Source organism: Haemorhous mexicanus, chromosome 28 (assembly GCF_027477595.1).
Source record: "Haemorhous mexicanus isolate bHaeMex1 chromosome 28, bHaeMex1.pri, whole genome shotgun sequence".
Lineage (NCBI taxonomy): Eukaryota > Metazoa > Chordata > Aves > Passeriformes > Fringillidae > Haemorhous > Haemorhous mexicanus.
In genome coordinates this window covers 3,699,822-3,721,318 of record NC_082368.1, presented here as the reverse complement: position 1 = coordinate 3,721,318, position 21,497 = coordinate 3,699,822, and the positions used below count along the sequence as shown (strand labels likewise).

The following is a 21,497-nucleotide window of genomic DNA, read 5'->3' as shown; positions in this document are numbered from 1 at the left end:
AAACTGAGGAGCATTTGTGTAAGGCAGCATTTCTATAGAGAAGGGAGGATGGCAAAGACTTTAAGGTGAGCGACTAGCATGCACTTCCTGTGAGTAAAGACAAAGTGCATTGTAGGACACACTTCATCCATTGCAGAAAGCTGATCTGAAGGTTAAGACAGGAGAAGGTGCCCATCAGTACTTACAGTTGCAGGCCCAATGATGGTGACTCCCTTTTTATCAGCTGTCTTGATCAGTTTGCGTGTCAGGGCCTCCGGAATGCCCTCGGCAATAATGGCAATGGTGCGGATCTGCCAATGGTGAGAGAAAGAAAAACATTGTTACCCCACAGAGCTGCCCCTTGTCAGGCCCCTGGGAGGTCACTCTGTGCACTCTCATCCAGGAAGGTCCAATGCATGAATCTGCAGGCTGCCATGATCTTCACAACAGGCTCAATGCTCTGGCCAGGGAATTTTCTCCTCCTTGCACATCAGAGCAGCACTGTATTATATTCAGCCTGAAGTAGTTACTGCTAACCCAGAAGCACCAAGATCCTCTTAAACAAATTGCAAGTCTAGCATTAGGATTTGCCAGGGACCCCCAGCATCCTCCTTGCATTTTGTAAAGTGTTAGAATTGGGGGGTTATCTGCTAACTCAGAAAAACCAAGACAATTTGCTAATGTCACCATGGCTTAAGAAACAACAGTACCCTGCTGACAGGGTCTTCTTTCTTCATTTGGGCTTCTTCTGGATCCTGCACTCACCTGAGGGTAATTCATGGTTTCAACAGTGCTGTCATAGGCAGAGCGCAGGGATGCAAAGTTGATGAGGACATCCACCTCTGGGTGCTTCCTCATGGCATCTGACATGTTCTTGTAGACTGGGATCAGGATTTCCTTGTGGCCCCAGTAGAACTTCTGCCTGTGGTCACCACTGTGGAAGAGAAGATGGGAAAGCCCTGACCTGAAGGCTGCTGGAAAGGCAAAGGGACACAGTGCATGCAGACAGAGGAGTTTACAAACCCCATATTCTCAGTCCCTGAGACTGACTGAGACACTCACGAGCACGTGAGTGTGTCTGGGGAGGGACCATATGACAGCAGAAGGTTCTTCAGAGAATAGGACAGAGCAGCATATGGAAGGAGACGGGCTAATGGGGACAGAGGCATCCAGCAAGATGAATAAGCTCTCCCACAGTGAAGTTACCAGAGCCTTAACTCTACTCCAAGCTGGAAGACAGAATGAGGCACAGAAAGAATAATGAATGAGAGGCGTGCAAAGCTGTGTCACTGGGCTGGGGCTAACACTGGACTGAGGGAACAGCAAACCAGTATCTGTAGTGAACAGCCAGGACAGCCATGGGAGGGCCAGTCAGCTTCCCAATCCTGCTACAGGGGGATCCTGCCCATCCCACAGGCACTGGAGGGGAAGCACCTGGGAAGGTTTCACTGTTGGTATTTATACACAGTAGCTGCTCTGACTGGAACTGCAGTGAAGTCTGACTGAGCAGTTATTTGAGTGTGTGGATACTGGCTGTGCTCCCATACCAGTACCTTTGTGACAGAACATTCCAGGTTTTGCCAGCCTGGCTCCCTCCAAAAGGTCAAGCAGAATCAGATAATTACAGGTAGCCTTTAACTTCAATCCCTATTGCTTTTTCCTCCTTAATCAAGTGCAGCACTGCCAGAGGCTGCCACTCACATATGGACATGGGTGTGCCTGCACTCAGCACCCCGAGGTTTGCACTTGCTGAGAAGTTACTACAGAGCTGCAATTACCATCAGAGCTGCAGAATAACAGTACAAGGTCTTAATTGTCAAGAGGAGAAATTCTCTGCAGGACAGAGGCTGATTAGACATCAGCTCTCCAGGATGTCTGTAAATACCACAGGAATGAACCAAAGCTCCTGCCTGGCTCTGGGCTCCCACCTCACTGCACTGGAAGCAACAGCTGCTGTTTCCCTTCTTCTTGCTTGCCCTGTCCCACAGGGAGAGCCCCACACTGAGGAGGTGCAGTAAAACAGCTCATGCACACCCAACAGCCCTTCTCATCCCTGTAGGGAGGGGTAAAAGAGGGTAAACACCACAAGGGAACTCTCTTTCCCACCAAAGGATCCACAGGCTTCCTACCTGCTAAGAAATCCCTGCTGCTATGGAAAGAATATGAACAAGATTTTATTTTTTTTTAATTTTGCTCAGCTTTGGTTTGTCAGCAGAGCTGCTATGATTCTGGATAATATTTGGAGGGGTAATTCCTGCTGCTGCAGGCACAAATCAAGGTGTCTTAGACAAGCACACGGCCAACAGCAGGTGAGTGGAAGAAGCCTTACACAGCCTGCCTGCCTTTGCTGAGCCAGGGTGCTGGAAAGAAAGCCCAGGTAGCCAAACCTGCCTTACTCACTAAGTGAAGAACAGAATTTGGACATCTGTCACTGTCATATTTTCTGAAAAATCCCTTTGCCAGGATTTCTTCTTCTGGGAAGATGAGAAGCCTCAGAGAAAAAAAACAATATTATCTCATTTGCTTCTCCCTGTTTTGCTGCTTTGGAAGGTGGCTGGAGATTGTTTACCAACAGGTGCAGGTTTGATTGGTTTCATGTGAATTGTTTCTACGTAATGACCAATCACCATCAGCTGTGTCAGACTCTGAGGAGTCACTCACAAGTTTTTCATTATCATTCTTGTTAAGCCTTCTGTCTGTATCCTTTCTCTATTCTTTAGTATAGTTTTAGTATGGCATAAAATAATAAATCAGCCTTCTAAGAACATGGAGTCAGATTCACTCATCTCTCACCTCATCCTGGGGACCCCTGCAAATACCACAGACATCTTTTAAAAGTGTAAGTTTAGTTCTGTGGTGAACACTAAGCTGTTTCAACAGTGCAGCCCAAATCAATGGTTGAAGAAAGCAGCCTACAAAGCCAACCCAGGGGTGGAAGGCAGCAGAGGAGAAGATGTTCCAGCAGGGATGGAGACCAGGGCAGAGCCCCACTAAAGAACCACAGAGACTGAGAGAAAAGAAAGGTCACAGAAGAGCTGGAGGGAAATGGAAATGTGACACAGTCACAGGTACTTACGTGAAGGGATAAACCATGGCAGCCACTGAGGGCTCATCCCTGGAGCAAATATAATCAAAGTCCAGCATTCCTTGGACAGCCCTGGTCTGCATCCCCCACACAATGGCCTTGGTGTGACGGCTGAACAGGGTTGTGGCTTTACCTGCTCAGAAAAAAGGGAAAAAACCCCAAATCTGTCACCACCATATTTTCTGAAAAATCTCTTTGCTTAAGATTTTCTCCTGGGAATTTGAGAAGCCTCAGAGAAAAATGAAAATAATAATTATCTGATTTGTTTCTCCTGTGTTTTGCTGCTTTGGAATGTGGTTTGAAGATTTCTTATCCAACAGGTAATTTTATTAATTTCATGTGAACTGTTTTTACTTAATAACCAATCATGGTCAAGCTGAGTCAGACTCTGAAGAGAGTCACAAGTTTTTTATTAGTATCTTTTAGCCTTTTGTCTGTATCCTTTCTCTACTCTTTACTATAGTTTAGTATAGTATTCTTTAAGATAATATAAATCCTAAAATAATAAATTAGCCTTCTCAGAACACAGAGTCAAATTCATCTTTCCTCCCTTCGATGGGGGTCCCTGAAAACACCACACCAATCCAACTTCAAACCTGAGCAAGACACAAACTGCAACTCTGCCAAATGCCTGCTGAAAAGTTCCTGGATGAGTATTCCCCCACCTCCAAACTGAACCCAGGAGTTGAACTGCAGTTTGCAGGATGGAGTAGCCACACCATGCAAATTAAGAAACTGTAGATGAATTAGCAATCCCTTCCTTGGATTCTGAACACCACAGCCAGGTTTTGGGGTTCACTAAATGGGCAAGTGAATCACAGGAGGGAGCTGGTATAGGAGAGAAGTAAAAACTGCCTCTTCTCTCATGAGCCTTTCATATTTCCCCCAGTTTTCTTACACAAAGCTGAAGAGAACTTTGAATTTCATGTATTTATTTGCATGTAGCCCAGTCTGGGCAAACCATGGGAGGCTGGTCATGGTAGAATGACAGAAAACTTAAAAAAAATAAAGGGCAGCAAATGGGGGGACAAAGAAAATAAAGGAGCTCAACACACTTGGGTTTTCTTTCTGGGTTTTTTTTTTTTGGTGTTTTTTTTTTTTTTTTTTTACTATCAGAATACAACACAAACTTCATGGCTCCAAGAATTTATATTTGGCCCAAAACTTGGCTTCAGGGCACAGAGTCACAAGAAAAGCAACAGTTCAGCCAGTGAGGATGGACTGTTTGCTTAAAGTCTATTTACACCCTTGTCACAGCACAACAATGAATCTCTCCTTCTGACTCCAGGCAGAATTAATTTTAAAACTTGGAAAAACTCAGAGCTGATCCACTTGCTGATGCCAACTTGGGCTACTGCTGAGTTCTTCCTGGATTTGGATCAAAGGTAAACAGCATTAGGGTTTAAAGAGGACACTGCTCCTCTGGCTTCAACAAAAAATCATTCCTTGAATTCTTGGATTGTTGCTCTCCAGCCCTCCACAGTCAGAGTTCAGACTCATGCAACATGACTTGTTATTAGGGAACTGAAAATTCTGTTTATCTTGCAGGTGCCTGCAAGGGGGTTCCATGAGTGCTCCCAGGAACACCAAAATGCAGACCCAGAGAGGCAATGATGTTTGCCTGAGAGCAACAATCCAAGAATTCCCTTTCTACTGTCCCTTCTCATGATAAGGGAGGTAGCTTGAAGCTCTACTTTGCCTCCAGTTCAGCAGTTTATTCTCACACAGCACAGAGCCCAAGAGAGTTTTAAAGTCCCTATAAAGTAACTTCACAGAGCACAAGCTTTAATGGTTTGCTGCACTGCTAAGGCAACGTTTAGTTAATTTGTGACTTTTCTGTGCTTTCCAAACCTGATAACCAGCACCCCCTGCACTACTTTGTTTCCCTTTGAAATAAGATAGCAGTTATTGGTCACTCCTCCTTTTGGAAAGCAAAGAGAACACAGCTTTTCACTAAGTGCCTCAGGCTGTTCTTCTCTGTGATGGTTGTGTGGGGGAAGGGAAGAAAAAACGAAGTTTGTTTGAGACCTGGCCCTCTCTCCCCCAGAAACAGGAAATATTTGTGCAGAGGCATATGTTATCTGCACTTGAAAAAACAGATTAGAAGTCCCCATGGTGACAGCTAAATATGCTGGGCAGGAGGAAAGGACCAGACAACACAGCAAACTTTTGGAGAGATAAAACAGCAACAAAACTAAGAACTAAAAAAAGTCAGCTGCCAGCCAGGCCAGGCACATTCAGCAGGTCACACAGGTCCTACCTGAACCAGGTCTCGAGGCTGGGATTGAATCTGTTGAAGAGAGAATCACTCATGCAATGGTATGACAGAGCTGAGTGCTGCAGCTGCTGCAGCAGCCCCTCCTCTCCTCTCCACAGCACTCAGGGCTTTTGGGCTTGCTCTTGTTAAAAAACAAGAGACTGGAGCCCTCTCACTGTACTTCCTCTCCTTGTGCTGTTCCTGAACACCCCAGATCAGGGCAACCCTGACTTGCTGTGTGTATGAGCTCGTGGCACAAGTGAGCTGCTAAACCACTGAACTACACTCAAGACAAGGACAGGCAGGTGCCACAAAACTGCTTCCCTTTACATCCAGAACAAAAGCATTTGTCTCACGCCCATCCTGCCTTTGGGAACAGCAGAGCACTGCCAGCAGCACTCCCAGGGCTGAACTCACCAAGAGGGGCTGTTGGTTTTGCCTTCTTAGCTGGAGCAATGCCATCTGGTTTGGACTCAGAGAAGGAGGCAGTTCTGCTTGGTGCTGGAGTCTGAAAGATTCAGAAGCCAAGTCAGTGAGGGACAGTGCTCCAGGTATGGCCTGGAACCTGGAACACAGAGGGGGAGGTGGCCTCGCTTTGGCTACTCTGGTCTATTACAAATAAAACCAAAGAAAATGAGTTTTCAGTCAAGCAACAGAAAACTGAATGATCTAGTTGTTACTGTGATATGTTATGAAAAATCCCTTTGCCAGGATTTTTCTCCTGAGAAGCCTCAGAAGAAAAATGTAAATAATAATTATTTAATTGCTTTGAAATGTAGTTTAGAAGTTATTTACTAACAAGAGCATCTTGGATTAGTTCCATGTGAACTGTGTTGACTTAATAACCAATCCCAGTCCAGGACTCTGGTCAGTCACAGGTTTTTATTATCATTCTTGTCTAGCCTTCTGATGTCTCCTCTTTCTTTAGTGCAGCTTTAGTATAGAATTTTCTTTTAATATAATATAATAAAATAATAAATCAGCCTTCTGAAAACTTGGGAGTCAGATTCTCATCTCTCACCTTGTCCTAGAAACCCCCACAACACCCAGTAGGTTCAACAGTCACACTGCCAGCTTTGAGAGGCCACACTGACATGGGCACTGGGGTGGCCTCTCCTGATAAACCACACCAGCAGAGCCATGTTTGTTTTCCTAAAGCTTCCTACATACACACTAGTGGCCAAAATGCCTTTCCAGCCTGCCTTTGGGAGACTCCTCACCCTGTCCCCATGGGGAGGAGCTCACTGAGGGGCTGCCACTGGCATTGAGGAGGAAGTTGAGAGGCCACATTCTGTGCACGAGCGAGACTGGGGTGGCCTCTCCTGATAAACATGGCTCTGCTGGTGGAGTTTGTTTCCCTAAACCATCCTACAAATACACAAGTGGCCAAAATGCCTTTCCAGCCTGCTTGGATGGGCAGCTGCCTTCAGGAGGCTCCTCACCCTGTCCCCTGACCCCATGGGGAGGAGCTCACCAAGGGGCTGCTGCTGGCATTGAGGAGGAAGTTAAGAGGCCACATTTTGTGCATGAGTCAGATTGGGGTGGCCCCTCCTGATAAACCACACCAGCAGAGCCATGTTTGTTTTCCTAAAGCTCCCTACAAATACACAAGTGGCCAAAATGCCTTTCCAGCCTGCTTGGATGGGCAGCTGCCTTCAGGAGGCTCCTCACCCTGTCACCTGCCACCATGGGGAAGGAGCTCCTAAACCATCCTACAAACACACTAGTGGCCAAAATGCCTTTCCAGCCTGCCTTTGGAGGCTCCTGCCCCTGTCCCCATGGAGGAGCTCACCGAGGGGCTGCCGCTGGCGTTGAGCAGGAAGTTGGCAGTGTGGGCTGCAGCTGGAGGCTGGTTGGGGATGGGCCGGTGGCCCAGGGCCATGCCCACGATGGCTGTCATGTGGGTCTCCGTGCCAAACACGTGGATGGGGATCCCCGTGGTCTTCCCTGTGGAAGTACACAAGAGCAGTAGGCATCCTCAAGGAAAGCCCTTGCTCCTTGAGGAAGTGCTGAGAGTTTTTTTGCAGGACAACATGTGCAACATCTGCACAATCCAGCCTTCATAGAAGCTGAGTAAGGTCACCATGCCCTTGAAGGACATGAAAGGAGAAGAACATGCTCAGAAGCAGACAGGTCAGGATGCAAAGGCAGACAAGAAAACCACAGTGAGACACATGAAGAAGAACAACTAATTAAAATTAACTGAAGGATTAAAATGCTTTTGTAGAAGGATTTAACCAATCATGTGTTAGCTTGAGGTGTGAACAATAGAAAACAGTATAACTAGAGCTTGCTTTTTGCAATAAATTGGGTTCACTTGATCATATTGATCATGGTGTGATGTCCTGTTACTGATCCTCTGCAAGAAAGCTCTGGAAATCCAGGGCACCCAGGGAATATTTCTCTGTCTGCTCTGGGGTGCCCTGATCCCCAGGAGAGCACTGACTTTGACCCTCATTCATGGAGAAAGTTTCCCAGATTTCAAGATAGACTGGAATCCACAAAAGTGTGAAATAGATTATAGAGAGCAGTGTAGGTGTATCACTTTTAGGTTTGGGGATTTTTAGTACATTGTGGATGGAAGCAAGGTGGAGGGCACAGGGTTTGTCCTGGGTTTCTTCTTCATGCTTCTTCCTCCTCCTTCTTCATGGGTTTGGGTGGTATTTTGTAATTGGGCAGAAAAGTCCACATTGGGATCAGTTATTGGGTTAAAAGGGAAAACAATCTAGGTGTCAGTTCTTAATTGGATAGTTTAGTCTTAAAAGCCCTTGGAACAAGAGATTGTTGGCCATTTTGTGCCTTCTAATGAAAAGCTGCCCAACTCACAGTGGTGAGACTGTTTTACTGATAAGAAATAATAAACACCTGAGTCTGAACATGAACTGCTGTCTCAAGTGCCTTCAATCCAGACCCAGAGAAACTGAACTGAAACCCCCACAGAAAGCCAGTGGAAGAAACAAGATGCAAGAATAAAACTTAAGGACAAGCTTGGTCCTTACCAACTTCTCCCATGACACGCAGCCCTTCCTGGTAGTTGGGGCCTCCTCTTCGTACAAAGATCCTCACCTCATGCTCCTTCAGAGGCCCTTGGTAATCCTTAATTGCTCTCACAATGCCCTAAAAGAAACACACAGGACAGGTGACCCAGGCAGCCAGGCATTTACCCTGTCCCATCATCTCAAACTCCTGGAAGAGATGGACTGTGAACCTCAGCCAAAGATGGAATTGGGAAGAAGGGCTGGAGGATGACAACTGTGTGTTTGCTGGTGTTTGAGACTGGTCACTTACTTTAAAGGTGGCTGCTACATTGGTGAAGTTTGCAATGCTGCCTCCAATAATCAGGATCTTCCCTGAGGGAAGAAGCACAGGTAAGTAAAGCCATCTCAAGAGCAGAGTACTCCTAGATCAGGAAAGCATTAAGGACATCAAGTAAAACAAAGTTGCACAAAGTTGCAGAATAACCAGCTGTCTTTAGGAAAAAAAAAAAAACAACCCTAAACCAGTTAAGTTTAGTAGAGCCTGGAAGATAAGAGCTTTGTACCAAGAAAGAATGTTTGATAAGGATCTCTCAGGCCCCATGAAAAACCACAAGTCCTCTCTTTGAAGCAAGAGCTGACAGAAACCCAACCCTCATTTGTTCAGAAGGCAGAAGTACATTGAAAGCTCTGCCAGGAAGGCTAAGCATAGTAACAGCCCAGATTTACCCAGGTTTTTCTGCCAGACAGGTTCACAGCTTTGGAACTGCAGCATCTCCCTTACCTTCTGGGTGCTTCTCTCGGGTCATGAGGGAGAGGATGGTTTTGGCATAGTCATAGGTCTGCTGCTCACTCGGGGCTCCTGAGTACTCCCCATAGTTTGCCAGCTCATTCACACCCCCCAGGTCACAAATGGTGTCACTAACAATAAAAAAAGCAGTTATTTAAGAGATTAATTATAATTTGAGTCACTATAAAGTTCCTGAAGTATTCCAAATCCCTGGGGAAGTGGGATTCTTAACAGAGGGGCAGTGCTGTCTGCTGAACACAAAGCTGCTCTCCTCTTAGTGCCAGCCATGATTAATCTTCTCAAGCTCCCCAGATGCAAACTCAGCAACCACTACAGCAATCATATCACCCTCAACAGCCTCCAGCCAGCTTGTTTCTTTGTCAGTCAGAAAGGAACTGTATTTCTGTAAGAAACTATCTAACCCCAACCCTTGCAAAAATAAATTCCACGGCTGACACAATGTTCCATAGCCTGGTGAAAAATCTGCACAGAATCTTCATTCTGAACAGATCCCAAACAGTCACAGCACAGGACAAATGGCTTTAGGAGATTCTACTTTCCAGAGGCTGCAGCAGTTATGTTCTCCCAGCACTTGAGATCCTCTCCCTCTGGAAATCTTGCTTTCTTTACCTGTACACCACTGAGGCACCACCACCAGCCACCATGGTCCAGATCCTGCCTTTGGGGTTCAGGATTGTAAGCTTCAGGCTGGCCCCACTCTTGGAATCCAGGTCAGCAATGTAGGCTTCCTGCAGAGAGAGCAGCACAACCTCAGCTTCCTCCTGCACCTCCCTCCACCATCCCAAGGGTTCACAGTGCTGGGTGCATTTGGACACAGAGCAATCACACCTCAGGGACAGCAGAGCTACAAACTCAGCATTTGTCAGGGACAGAGGCCCAGCTCCATCCCTCCATCACACAACAGGCACAAAATCTGAACAGAACTGTAAAGTCTGTTCTGGCCTCATCCAAGACTGAGACCTGAGGAAATCTAAAATTCATCTCACCCATGGTGACCACTCTGGCTGTGCTGGAGCCAGGAACATAATCACTGAGAGCTGTAATTTGGCTCAACGTGGTGCCCCTGCAGCCCAGTGTGCCAGGCTGCTGAGCAGCACTTCATCAGAGTTCATTAACATTCTCAGCAAAGACTCTGCCATAACAACCTTCCCAGGGACTCAGAGAGGAATGATTCAGAGACAAAAACTGAACTAATTCTTTTAAGAGCAAACTGAGTTGAGTGCTGGCATCCAGCAAGCTACATGGAAAGGAACAGCTAAATGGATTTCCTGGCCACAGTACAAAAACCTTAAAACAGAAGCATAATTATAATGATTTAAATGAAAAAGTCAGGACAGAGATCTTTTTGGAGAGAGAAGAACAGACCCCTGAAATAAGTAACAGAATAATTAAGGAGAGAGCTCTACTTCCAGCAGCCTCTGAAGCTGCTGGGACCTGTCTGGAGCAGTTCCTGTGCATCCAGCAGTACAGACCCAGGGAATTTGGAGAGGGAACAGGCACTGCTAGCTTTACAATAAAGTGCTCATTGTAAATTGTCCTCACTTTTTGGAAAATAGGTGTATTAACATCTTCTTACTTATAAATGCCAGAAATGGGGACTATTTTCTCTGGATTCACCCTTGGATGCAGCCTGTGCACACAGCTGCTGCTCTGCTCTCAGAACTGACACTGACACACTGAGGGAATGTCAGCTCCCACAGGGCTCCCAGTAACCACTGCTCCAAGAGAAAAATAGTGATGCTGAGGGGAGCAACGTGGGCAGGAAGCACAAAAGGAAGCTCTGCACAGGCACAGAGCTCTGGCACACAGCTGATGGAAGTTAATTATCAGCCTCCATTAAAAAAAGTCAATTCTGAATTAAAGAACTGACCAAACAGAGCTGGGAAGCAACTGCAGTTCAGAGTGTGATTCTGAGCAGTCCTAGGAGTACAGCTACCCATGCACAGGTTATCATGGACAGCACTGCCCAGGGGCTTGAGACACAGCAACAAGCTGGAAACAGCAATGCCATGGAGGTGGTAATCACATATCCTCTGAACAGAGAGAGACACAGCTCCCTCCCAGGATTTTCCTGGGAAGCTGTGAGAAAGCTCAGAGAAAGAATTAAAACAATTATTATCTCAATCTCTGCACCTGGCAGGCAACCTCTGTTTGTCAGAGATGTTTACAAGGAGGAGTTGTCCCTTCTTGACCAACAGGTGAGAGAAGATTCCTAAAGGCCAATCAGGCTTATGCCCACCATTGTTTGCATAAGAACTGTGAATTTCTAATAATAAAATGCCTTCTCATGATGGAGTCTCTGTATCACCTTTGTCTGTCCCTGATACCCCTCTGGTGATACATGGGCATACAAGCAATGATAAATTCAGGGCACAGTGAAGGAATTCAGCTGTCACTTGCCTCAGGGTAAGCTTCCCTGCCAAAAGGAGGGGGGAACTCCACATCCCCCCACTTCACTTTGCAGATGTAGTCAGCCGTGGCGTCGATCTTTGCAGCCATATCAAGGATGTAAACACCATCCTTGGTGACCACTGCAGGGAGAAACATCACAGTTAGCTCTGGGTTGTACAGAGACACAGTGCAGATTTACTCCAACAGCTGGTACCACACGGGCATCATTGCAAAATCGGGTGGCTGCTGCTTTCCCTGGCACTGGGCAGTACTGACCAGCCCCAGCAAGTTCCCTGAGGAATTAACCAGGAACTGTGGCCATGGTCCAGGCTCTGTCTCAGGGGATATTTTGTTCTACAGTGCAATTTTTATTTTCTTCAGTTCTGCCTTAACATTCTCTTCAATGGAATTTTTCATTTCCTCATTTTTAATTCACTGAATGCACAGCTCAAAGACAGATCACTGCCACTTCTGAACTTCTGCACATGGCACCTGCTGCTGTTGTGAATTACAGAACCAAAGGAAGGATCAGGAACACGTTTTAGTAGTTCAGAACAGAAAGTTCTGCTTCCAAAAATATTCATTACCTAATGGATTGATCTCGAGGTACGTAAAATACAGATCTTCATAAAGGTTGAACAAGCCACAGATGAAGCTGGCCAAGATGCTGTAAAAAAAAAAAAAAAAGGGAAAAAAAATTAACACAAGTTAATGAAAGCAGCCAAATCTAAGTACAGCCTGCTCTATTCATTGGTATGAGTGGCAATCTGCAAATCTACTTGGCATCAATTTCTTTCCTTCTCATTCATCTTCTCTGGATGGAGCCTGGGTGATGGATGACTCAAGGGAAGGAAGACCTTGATGACTCATCTTAATTACCCTCCACCAAACTCTGCTGAGGACACAGTTGCTCCCAACTGTCAGAGCTGTGCAGTCTGATTTATCTCCCTACAAGACAGAAGACATCTTTGCCTCTCTGCTGATAGCCATCTTTGTCAGATCTGAGCTTCCTTAGCTGTGATGGGGAGGAGGCTGCAGTGAACTGGTGGAGTGACAGGCTCCTTCACCCTTCAGTCCTGCACCATGTCAGTGAGGATTAAGCTATGTTTGGTAAAATCATGACTCATACTAGACTAACTAAGTATGGGCATCTAATTGAGGGAGATGCAGAAGCCTTGAGATCTGCAGATAAGCCTGCAGAAGGAAGAACAGGAGAATAACTTTGGAGATCAGGCCAGAGCAAGGGAGAGGGAAGTTCTGAATTAGCAGTCAGAGCCACATCTCATCACCAGCTCACTAAACAAAAGAAACTTCTGTGCTGGCACAAAGGATCAGAATTCAGCACATGTCTCCAGTCTCAGGTTGAGACCCAAGCAGGCTGACAAGTGCTGCTGCCAAGCAAAGGCTCAGCACTAAGAAACCTTATTTTTGGGTTTTACAGGCAGCTGAGATAAGGTCAGAGAGCTTGGATTCAGGATGCATGGCATATTTTGGAGACCAGCAAGAAGGGCAGGAGAGTGAGCATCAGGGTTAAGAAAATAGAGGGATGTGGCACTGAGACAAAAGAGAGCAGCTGCTGCATGGCTGCTCCTACCCAGAACTGCATCTCTACTTACTCCTTCTTGTCAGCTGGTGCATGCTGCAGGAGATGCTTCTTCACATCTGATTCACTGAGCTTCTCATCCACTGCCACGAGCAGCTTCTGAGCCTTGGCATCCACATCTCCCACATCCACACCCCCTTCGTGGTGGAAGAGCACATAGTCTCCCTCACGGGCAGCATAAATGCACACATAGAACTCTTCCTCCTGTGCCACACAGCAGGGACAAGCATTTAGCAGTGACATCCAGAGGCTTTTGTGCCAGTGCTGGGATTGGGGCAGCTGAGCCCAAAGCTTCCCAAGTGTAGCCCCACATTTCTCTTCACAGAGTAAAGCAAGGCACAACTCTTCTCAAGAATATTTCTGGGTTTCACATTCTCCAAACATCAGAGAAAGAGAAAACACAATTCTTATCTCACTTGCTGTGCCTGTGTTTGTGCCACAGCAGAATGCAATGTGGAGATTGTTTACCCACAGTGATGATGTTTTGTTTCCTTGGCCTGTCAGGGCCAGGTGTGTGTGTGTGTGTGTGTCAGGACTGTCACTGACAGCCACGAGATTCTGTGCAGTGTGTGCAGAGTTCAGTGCTTGGCAGGTTCACTTTAGATGTAATGTAATATAGTATAATAAAGTAATTAATTAGCCTGATGATACCAGTGGAGTCCTCATCACTCCTCCTTTGTCAGGGCCTCTCAGAGCAGCTACACCCAAGGAGCAGCAGTGCTGGAGTGGCCCTGACACTGAGAACGACTTACCAGTCATTTTTATTTAGATGAGGAAAAGGAAACAATGATGTTATCTCAGCAAAGATCGTAACAAACAAAAAGATCTGTGTGCAGAAGTGTCTGGCAGATCCTTCTTCTGTTATAATTGCAGTTTTATTTGTATTGTAGTGGCCTTGCTATGATGTACTCTCTTAGGAGTTTCACTGCATTGGCAAACTCATTAAAAATTATAAGGAATATGAAGGTGTATGAATTTATTTTCTACTTAAAATTTCAGTATGGAAATACAGAAGATGTTTTTGCCCAGGGTATTCAGCAGCACTGTCAGCTCAACAGCACATTCCCAAACTTCTGCTTTCTCCACTGTACCAATGCAGCTAAGCATGCAAGCCCAAAGAGATTTAAAAGCCTCCTTTAATGGTGTACTAACCTGCTTGTGAGGGACAAAAGGTTCAATCAGAAAGTTCTTCAGGATTCCCTTGGCATTACCAATCTGGGGACAGAAAACAAGATAAACACTCATAAATACTTGTCCAGCACATTTGTGACAGCATAAGGGAAGGTTTGAGAATTAATCAGCACTGCTCTAAAATTGCTCCCTCTCCACTGTGCCTGCTGGGGAACCACTCCTCCCTCTGCAGCACAGCATTCAGGGTATCTGGTTACAGGAGACAGTCACCTTTCCCATTCCTAACAGGACAGAGGGGTATCAGAATTACACCAGGACAGCTGCTCTCCTCTCCTGTCCCAGAGACAGCTCTGTCACTGGGCCCTGCTCAGCACAGTGAGGCACAAGGGCCTGAGAGGCTCTTGGAGTAGTGGAAAATTCAGAAGAGAGGAATTCCTGAGCTAGTGGCAGGAGTAGAGGCCTCAGAGTAGGGTTCACCCTGAAATGGTATCAGGGAGCACAGAAGAGCAAGAGAATCCTTTAGCCTCTTTTTATGTGTCCAGGAACTGTTTTGTGCAGACACTTTGCTGTTCTCCAAACCCATGGTTCCAGGCTCAAGAGACACTGGGGGACACTCCCTGCTTCTGAGGACACCAGTGGTCCTGAATCTGTGGCCCAGACCTTGCTTTTGATATGGTTGTTGTTGTGCTAAAGGAGTAATTTCCACACCCATGGTTTTCCCAACAGGGAGCACTCACAGTGCTCCTCCTGCTGTTTCCCAATTCCTGCTGCACCAGCTCAGAGCCAGAGCCAAATCAATCCCAGCAGGGCCAAAGGCATCAATTCCTTCAGGCAGCACAACTCCATCAGCTCCCAAAACACAGCAGCAGGCATGGCAGGCACTTCATTATCATTAGCACTGCACTGTCATTCCCAGGAAAATAAATATTACATGGCAGCACTGAGTTAAAATAAGGGCCTGAAGTAACACTCAATCATCAGCCAAAACACAGAGGCTGGCTGCAGGAGAGGATTTTTAGAGCTTTTTTCCTGTCCTGGGAGCAAAAGTGAAGCCACTTTCGTGGCTCACTCACCGTGGTTTCCTGGCCCAGACGCTGCTTGAGCCAAGCCTTGACCTGATCCAGGGTGAGGTTAATCCCAACCAGTCCCAGCTTCCCACGTCTCTTGATGAGCTGATCTGGCTTCACCACCAAACGCTGCAGAGGTTGGGCAAGAGAGTTAAAGGAAGAAGCATTAGAAAGTGATTTTGGTCGAGTGGTTCTCTGCAAATAGTGAAGTAAAAACTTAAATCAGTTCTGCACAGCACCCATCCTTGTAAAATTCCTTTCATCCTGGCAAATCAAGCTACTGGTACACTATGCCTGCAAGTTTGGGTTTTCTTCTGCTGTACTTTGAGAAAAGCTGCCTTGTTTCTACTCAGCTGTAAGCAGACATCAGAGGCTGAGGTGACAGCTTGTTCTTTTTTTGATGAAAAACCCAATAAAAGTCATGACAGTCACAGACAGCTGCTCACAAAAATAATAATTAAAAAACCCTCCTGCTGTCACTACACTTTGCTTTTGAGACTGGCCAGGGTCATGCACATTTCAGCCAACTGACTGTGGCTCTTTATAAGTTACCCATGGACAGCTGCTCCTGGTTTATACACATCTCCAGCTTGCAAATATCCTTTTAAAGAACCAAACTAGAACTGGGTGTCATTCTCCTGTACCACTGATATGTCCTGGAACTTCAGCACCTTCAGAGTCAGAACACACTGTGCTGCAGTAAAGGACACTGAGCATGGTCTTGCTGTTGGACCTGAAGCCCTTTCCAGCCTTACAGAACGTGCATTAAAGAAGATCCAAAAACAACCTTGCTCCCTTCTGGCTTCCTGCAAGGCTTTCAGAAGCACTGCTGATCTCCTCCTGCAGTTCATTCAGGCACTTGAGCATGGAACATCTAATTAGTGCAGGGCTTTTATCAGTCAGTCAAGGACTATGAGACACTCATGTTCTCCAGCCAATGACTTAATATAATTAACCACAGGAAAGGAGCCAGCTTGGACAGCTAATTAGAAAGAGCTCGGGGTATGTTTTCTCTACAGAAAGTGTGAGGATATGAGATAGAGATAAATGATTTTGCACTGAAAAATTTAAAAAAAGGAAGTTTTCCCTGACATTTTGCTTGAATTCAAGAAAACTAAGTGGTGTCCTAACTTGACATGGGGAAAGTACTCCCTCATTTCAGAGAGCAAAGCTTTGAGAATAGAGACTGACATCTCTGAATCAACCTCCTTTACCTTCTGTGCAGTTATGAGCAACTGCTTCACAGCTATCACTGCTCCTGTATTTCAGTCTTAAAGGAATAATCAGCCCCCCATGAGGTGATAGTGAGCCTTGAAGCAAGATTTGTTTCTTCATCAAGGTTGGGAGTGACTGCAGCAGAGCAGCAGCAGTGTCTGGTTATAGGAATGTGCTCTTGGTTGATGGAGTGACAAAATTATCCTTTATCCCCTTAAAAAGGAAATAAGCCCAGAAGTTTCTCTCTTCAGTGAGGTGAAAAGGCATTTTATAGGACTTGGGGGACTTCACTTTAAACTTAAGGACAGCCAATTGGACAGAATCCAAAAAGTCCTGTCCTGCTTGGGCAATTCACTAGAAAAAGAAGAGAACAAAGAAACTAATTGCTTTTGTGAGGAGTTTTACCCGGAGCAAGAACCTCTTGCACCTAGACTGGTTTTTATCTGTAAAGAGTTTATTATTTTGCCTTTTTAATAAAACCTTTTTGCTTCCAACACTACCACAGAAGCCATCCTGCTGATTCTATGCCTTTTAAGGTAGCTGAGCTATCTTGGGTGCAAAATATATCTCCAAAAGCTTATGAGACCTAACTCGAAGAAAATCATATTTCAACTGGTCCTTCAGGAAGGGTCTGGAGCAGTGCTCAGGTGCTGCAGGAGGGCAGATCCTGCTGTCCCTGCCCTTACCTCGCTCAGGAGCCAGGGGTGGTCCTGGGTGAGCCGTGCCCAGTCCGTGGCTGGCGTGACCCGGGCATACTTGAAGCGGTTCTGGATGGCAGAGGACGTGCAGATGTACTTGTACAAGAACTCCTTCCCTGTCTGCTCAGAGATGGCTTTGGCTGACATGGTTACTTAGTCTGGATGGGGAAAAAAAAACAAAAATTCATCAGGAACAGAGCCCTGTTCTGGCCAAGAACTCTGCATCACTCAGCTCAACACAAACCCAAAGCAAACCAATTACATGTAAGATCATAAAACTCCCCTGATAAGCAAGAACTACTCACATTGCTTAAAACTTCTACCCCGGTCCCCTGCCATGCACACTGTTTTCATCCAGCCCTGTCTGCAGGGAAAGGCAGAATCCCTGCAGTTTGTCCCAGCCACCACCAAGCCTTTCTTTCCCAAAGCCACAGCTTGGAGCATCCCCTCACATCCAGGGCAGTGCCCAGCTCTCCCCAATGTCACAGCAGCCCAGGATTGCTGTGGTGTAACCCCCCTACCCCTTCTTCTGGTGCATTTCCAGGGAGGGATCTCCTCCCTCCTACTCACTTCTCTAAGGCATCCCATATTCCCAGCCAGGCCTGACTGTGGGCATGTCAGCAATGCCCATCCCTTTTCTAAAGGGAAAAGAAAACACTGCCAGGATTACCAAAACTAGACTAGGTTTACATCACTGCTTTTTGTTTCAAAACTAGGTTTCTTGGAAAGAGCTTGACATCTGACAGAATAAGATAATCAAGACAACAACAAAGATTAAGTTTACAGTTTGTTTTGGTTATGGGTTTGGGGTTTTTTTTAAGGAAAATTCCAAATTCCATCCCTTTCCTATGGATGGTTTTCTTCTCTTTTCGAGCATATTCCAAACTGATGTAAGCAAATGATTTCTGGCCTCAAGAGTGCAACTATTCTTTTTGATAAGGTGTCAAAGATCCATTTATTTTTAGCTGCCATAAACACTTATTTAAAAGAATACTTCATCGCAGTGACCCTGTCTGCATGTGTCACACATCAGAACTGAGTGCTGTGACCAGCCAGCAGGTTTGGTATGTCTGGGGGGTCAGACTGCTGACAGGGAGGCTCAAGCAGCAGCTCCTCCTGCATTCTGAGTGACTGGGGTCATGTCATTGTTCCCCAAGCACTGCCAGCGTGGCAAGAAGCAAAAGCACCTTTGGGATGGATTCTGGGAGAGCTGCAAAGCAGAGGGGCACCAACACAAAAAAAAAGGAGTTCAGATTCCATCTAAACACCTGGACAGCCAATACTAGAACTGCTCAGTAAGACTACCTGCCCTCATAAAGCCCCACTGCAGACCCACAGAGAGAAACAGTTAACCAATTCCAGTCATTTCTTGTGCTGCCCTCTGGGTAATAACCATTAGTAATCAGCTGGGCTATTCATCCTAAAAGCAAACACAGAATAGGCAGCGATTAACTAGCCATAATTAGAAATAAAGAACTTTTCTCCCTAGAGCAGAAAGGAGGAGGTGGCTCCATCCCAACTCCTACTCCATAGGAGGAGGCAGGCTGAGCTTCCAAAACCAAACAGGTCAGGCTGAGTAAGTGCTATTACTGAAAGCTGATAACTGTGCTTAAGGACCAGCAGCCAACTTTGCCACTGCCATCTTTTCAAATGCAGTTCCAGGGTTAAAAATCACAAAGGCAAAAGACAAAGAACTGCAGGCCCACTTTCAAAGAGTTCTGTTGTAAAACCTGAACAGGATTGCAGCACAGCTTCCAATTTAATCCCATTTCAAAACAGGATTGGGCGATGTTCCTGCAGCACCCCATCTTTCATCAGACTCAACCCCCACTCCTGCCACTAGAAAACTTGCCCCAGCTGCCTACTGAAACAGCCCCTGTTAGTTTATTAGCCCCAAGGTGGCCTGACAAGAGAGGAGCTCTTGTGAGCAGCCAGAGGACACCAAACCCCAAACCAGCCCCCCAGCCTGACCCTGCAGGCACACACAGACACGTTCCCACAGGCACCACAGCACTGCCCAGCCTCACAGCTGCACACACACACCTCATCTGTACTGCAGAGCCCAAAACTTTCCACTGGAATTTGTACTATAAGCAGAGCTATTTCTGAGAGCAAACCTGCTCCCACAATATCTGCAGCCACCATTTGTTCTGCCTGAGAGAGAGCTACAATATTCCTGCTTCAAACCCCTTCAAAATCCATCAATTTCACAATTCACTCAGGGCCTGTCCCAGGGAAACAGTGTCACATCTCACTGCAGCAGAAGCAGATGGGTAAAGAAAATGGCAAACATATTTCTTTAAGAAACCTAAGTATTTGTCATTTCTCCAGGGTGTCACAGAGCCTCTGAACAGCACTGCAGAACTTCAGTCCACAATTACAAATGAAACCACTCAGGCTGATGCTGGTTTTGCCAATGAATACCCTGCAAGTGCAAGACACTGGAGCCAGGCTGTCCCTCAGGTCTTATTAAGAATAGTCCTGTTAAAAAACCTCAGTGGGAACAAGTGACATGCAAGGGACTTGAGCCATTCCCCTCCCAGAACCATTTCTGGTCTTTTTCATGTTGCTCCATTCTGCTGCTCCCCTGCTTTTCCTCACGACTTCATCACCTCATTTTTGCAGTAACACTGCTGGGGTAAAGAAAGGAAACTACAGAATTCTTACAATAGCAGTAGATGAAAAATAGCATCCTTGTGTCATGGCAACAGGACAGCAGGAATGAGGCTGTTTCGACCTTATCTGCCCGAGTTTCACATTTCCTAAACATTAGCAAGTCTTTAATCACACCCCTCACTCAGTTTTTCCACTGTTCTAACCCTGCCTTTCTGGACAGAGAACACAAAGCAATTGCTTCAGTCTGCTGAACTGTTAAGCTAAGAGAGATCAGCAGGAAAATAATCCATAGGGCATCAGCAATTCCTGGCTGTGTGTGCTCGGGCAGGTTTATCAGAGCAGGTCCATTAACTCACTGCATCTGTTCTGCTAACACCAAGCAGAACAGGGCACAGGCTCATGTCACTACAGAGGAACTGAATCTCCCCAGTTCCCCAGGAATGAGACAGGTTCAAACTCTCACCTGGCAAAATTAATCTTATTTTCATAAGTCATGTTTAGCACCTGCAGTGCTGGGGAGAGCAGAGGCTGCACCTTTGAAGGTAAACTCAGGGAAAATGTCTTTTTCTCGTGCAAAACACAAGCTGTGGGATAACAATGTCCTCTTCCACTGCTCTGTTCAGCATTCATTAGCCAAGATTGATCTGCAATTTTCTCAGTATTTCAAGCCCCAGACCTTGCACCCACCAGCCACAAGGGCAGATTCATGTCAGCAGGACAAGTGCCACAGATTTCCATGAATGATTGTGTTCACTTAGTGAGGCTCCAACACCAACAGCTCCCCTGCAACACCTTGGAGACCTTTCTCTCATCACCCATACCAATTCAAAAAGAGCTGAATTCCAGCCTTTGCTAGCAAGTAAGAGACATGGATTAGATCCTGTTTTCAGGAGCTCAGCAGCACTTATTCCCTCAAAACTTCACCTGCCAAATATAAACAAATAAGTTGAGGCTTGGGGAAAGTTTCCTGAGTGTATTGACAGAGAAAAATCAGCAGAATGGTGGCAAGGCAGGCAAGAGTCCTCAAGCTGGATGCTGTGTTTGCTGTGACACAACTGCTACATCTGCCCCAATATATCAGCAACCAGCTGAAGGGTGCACCCAAAAAATCCAAAGGAAATACAGATGGAGAAACAGAGAGGCATTCCTGACACAGGACTCAGGTGGAGTCTCCCTGACTCCCAGGAGATCAGTGATGTGGCACTGCTCAGTGTGACACGGTCTGCTCTGCAAGGGGAGAAAAAGTATTACAGACATTGGTTTAGTTTGTTTTTCTCCTAACCAGAAGAAGAGGTGTAACTCAGCTTCAGCAATCTGTGTTCACACAGAATGTGGTGCTCACACAGGGAGTTCTCTGAGATCTGGATTGTACTGTGCTCCAGCTGTACCAGAACAACACTTCAGGCCAGGAGGAAAGGACTCCCTCTCCAGTGAAGGCTTGACACCCACTCTCCCAAGAACTGTGTCAACAAACCCACACCATAAAGCAGCCTCTCCCCTCCATTCTGGGTAATTTATTAACACAGTTCAAGCCAAGCCAGTATTTTCAGCCCATGGCAGCATGAAAAGTTACATCAGCTCCCACCTGGCAGACCCGTGTGTTTCATCAGAGCACGGTGAGGGCTCAGAGCTGCAGCCAACGTGAGGTCATGGTCCCCCAGCTGTGGTT

The 21,497-nt window shown here is 46.2% G+C and overlaps 1 protein-coding gene across 1 annotated transcript in view; it reads right to left on the bottom strand.

Moving 5' to 3' along the window:
• The window catches only part of ACLY (ATP citrate lyase), a 28,564-nt gene that overhangs the window by 5,568 nt on the left and 1,499 nt on the right, over positions 1-21,497 (bottom strand). Inside the window, exons 2-16 of the mRNA XM_059869575.1 lie at positions 17,201-17,370; positions 15,306-15,428; positions 14,254-14,316; positions 13,115-13,305; positions 12,086-12,165; positions 11,504-11,638; positions 9,717-9,831; positions 9,081-9,217; positions 8,610-8,671; positions 8,321-8,438; positions 7,114-7,268; positions 5,739-5,829; positions 3,056-3,197; positions 745-913; positions 186-290 (exon numbers count right to left, since the gene is read on the bottom strand). Of these exons, the coding sequence (XP_059725558.1) occupies positions 186-290; positions 745-913; positions 3,056-3,197; positions 5,739-5,829; positions 7,114-7,268; positions 8,321-8,438; positions 8,610-8,671; positions 9,081-9,217; positions 9,717-9,831; positions 11,504-11,638; positions 12,086-12,165; positions 13,115-13,305; positions 14,254-14,316; positions 15,306-15,428; positions 17,201-17,359 (1,845 nt within the window). The 5' untranslated portion in view covers positions 17,360-17,370. The remainder of the gene's footprint in view (positions 1-185; positions 291-744; positions 914-3,055; positions 3,198-5,738; positions 5,830-7,113; positions 7,269-8,320; positions 8,439-8,609; positions 8,672-9,080; positions 9,218-9,716; positions 9,832-11,503; positions 11,639-12,085; positions 12,166-13,114; positions 13,306-14,253; positions 14,317-15,305; positions 15,429-17,200; positions 17,371-21,497) is intronic.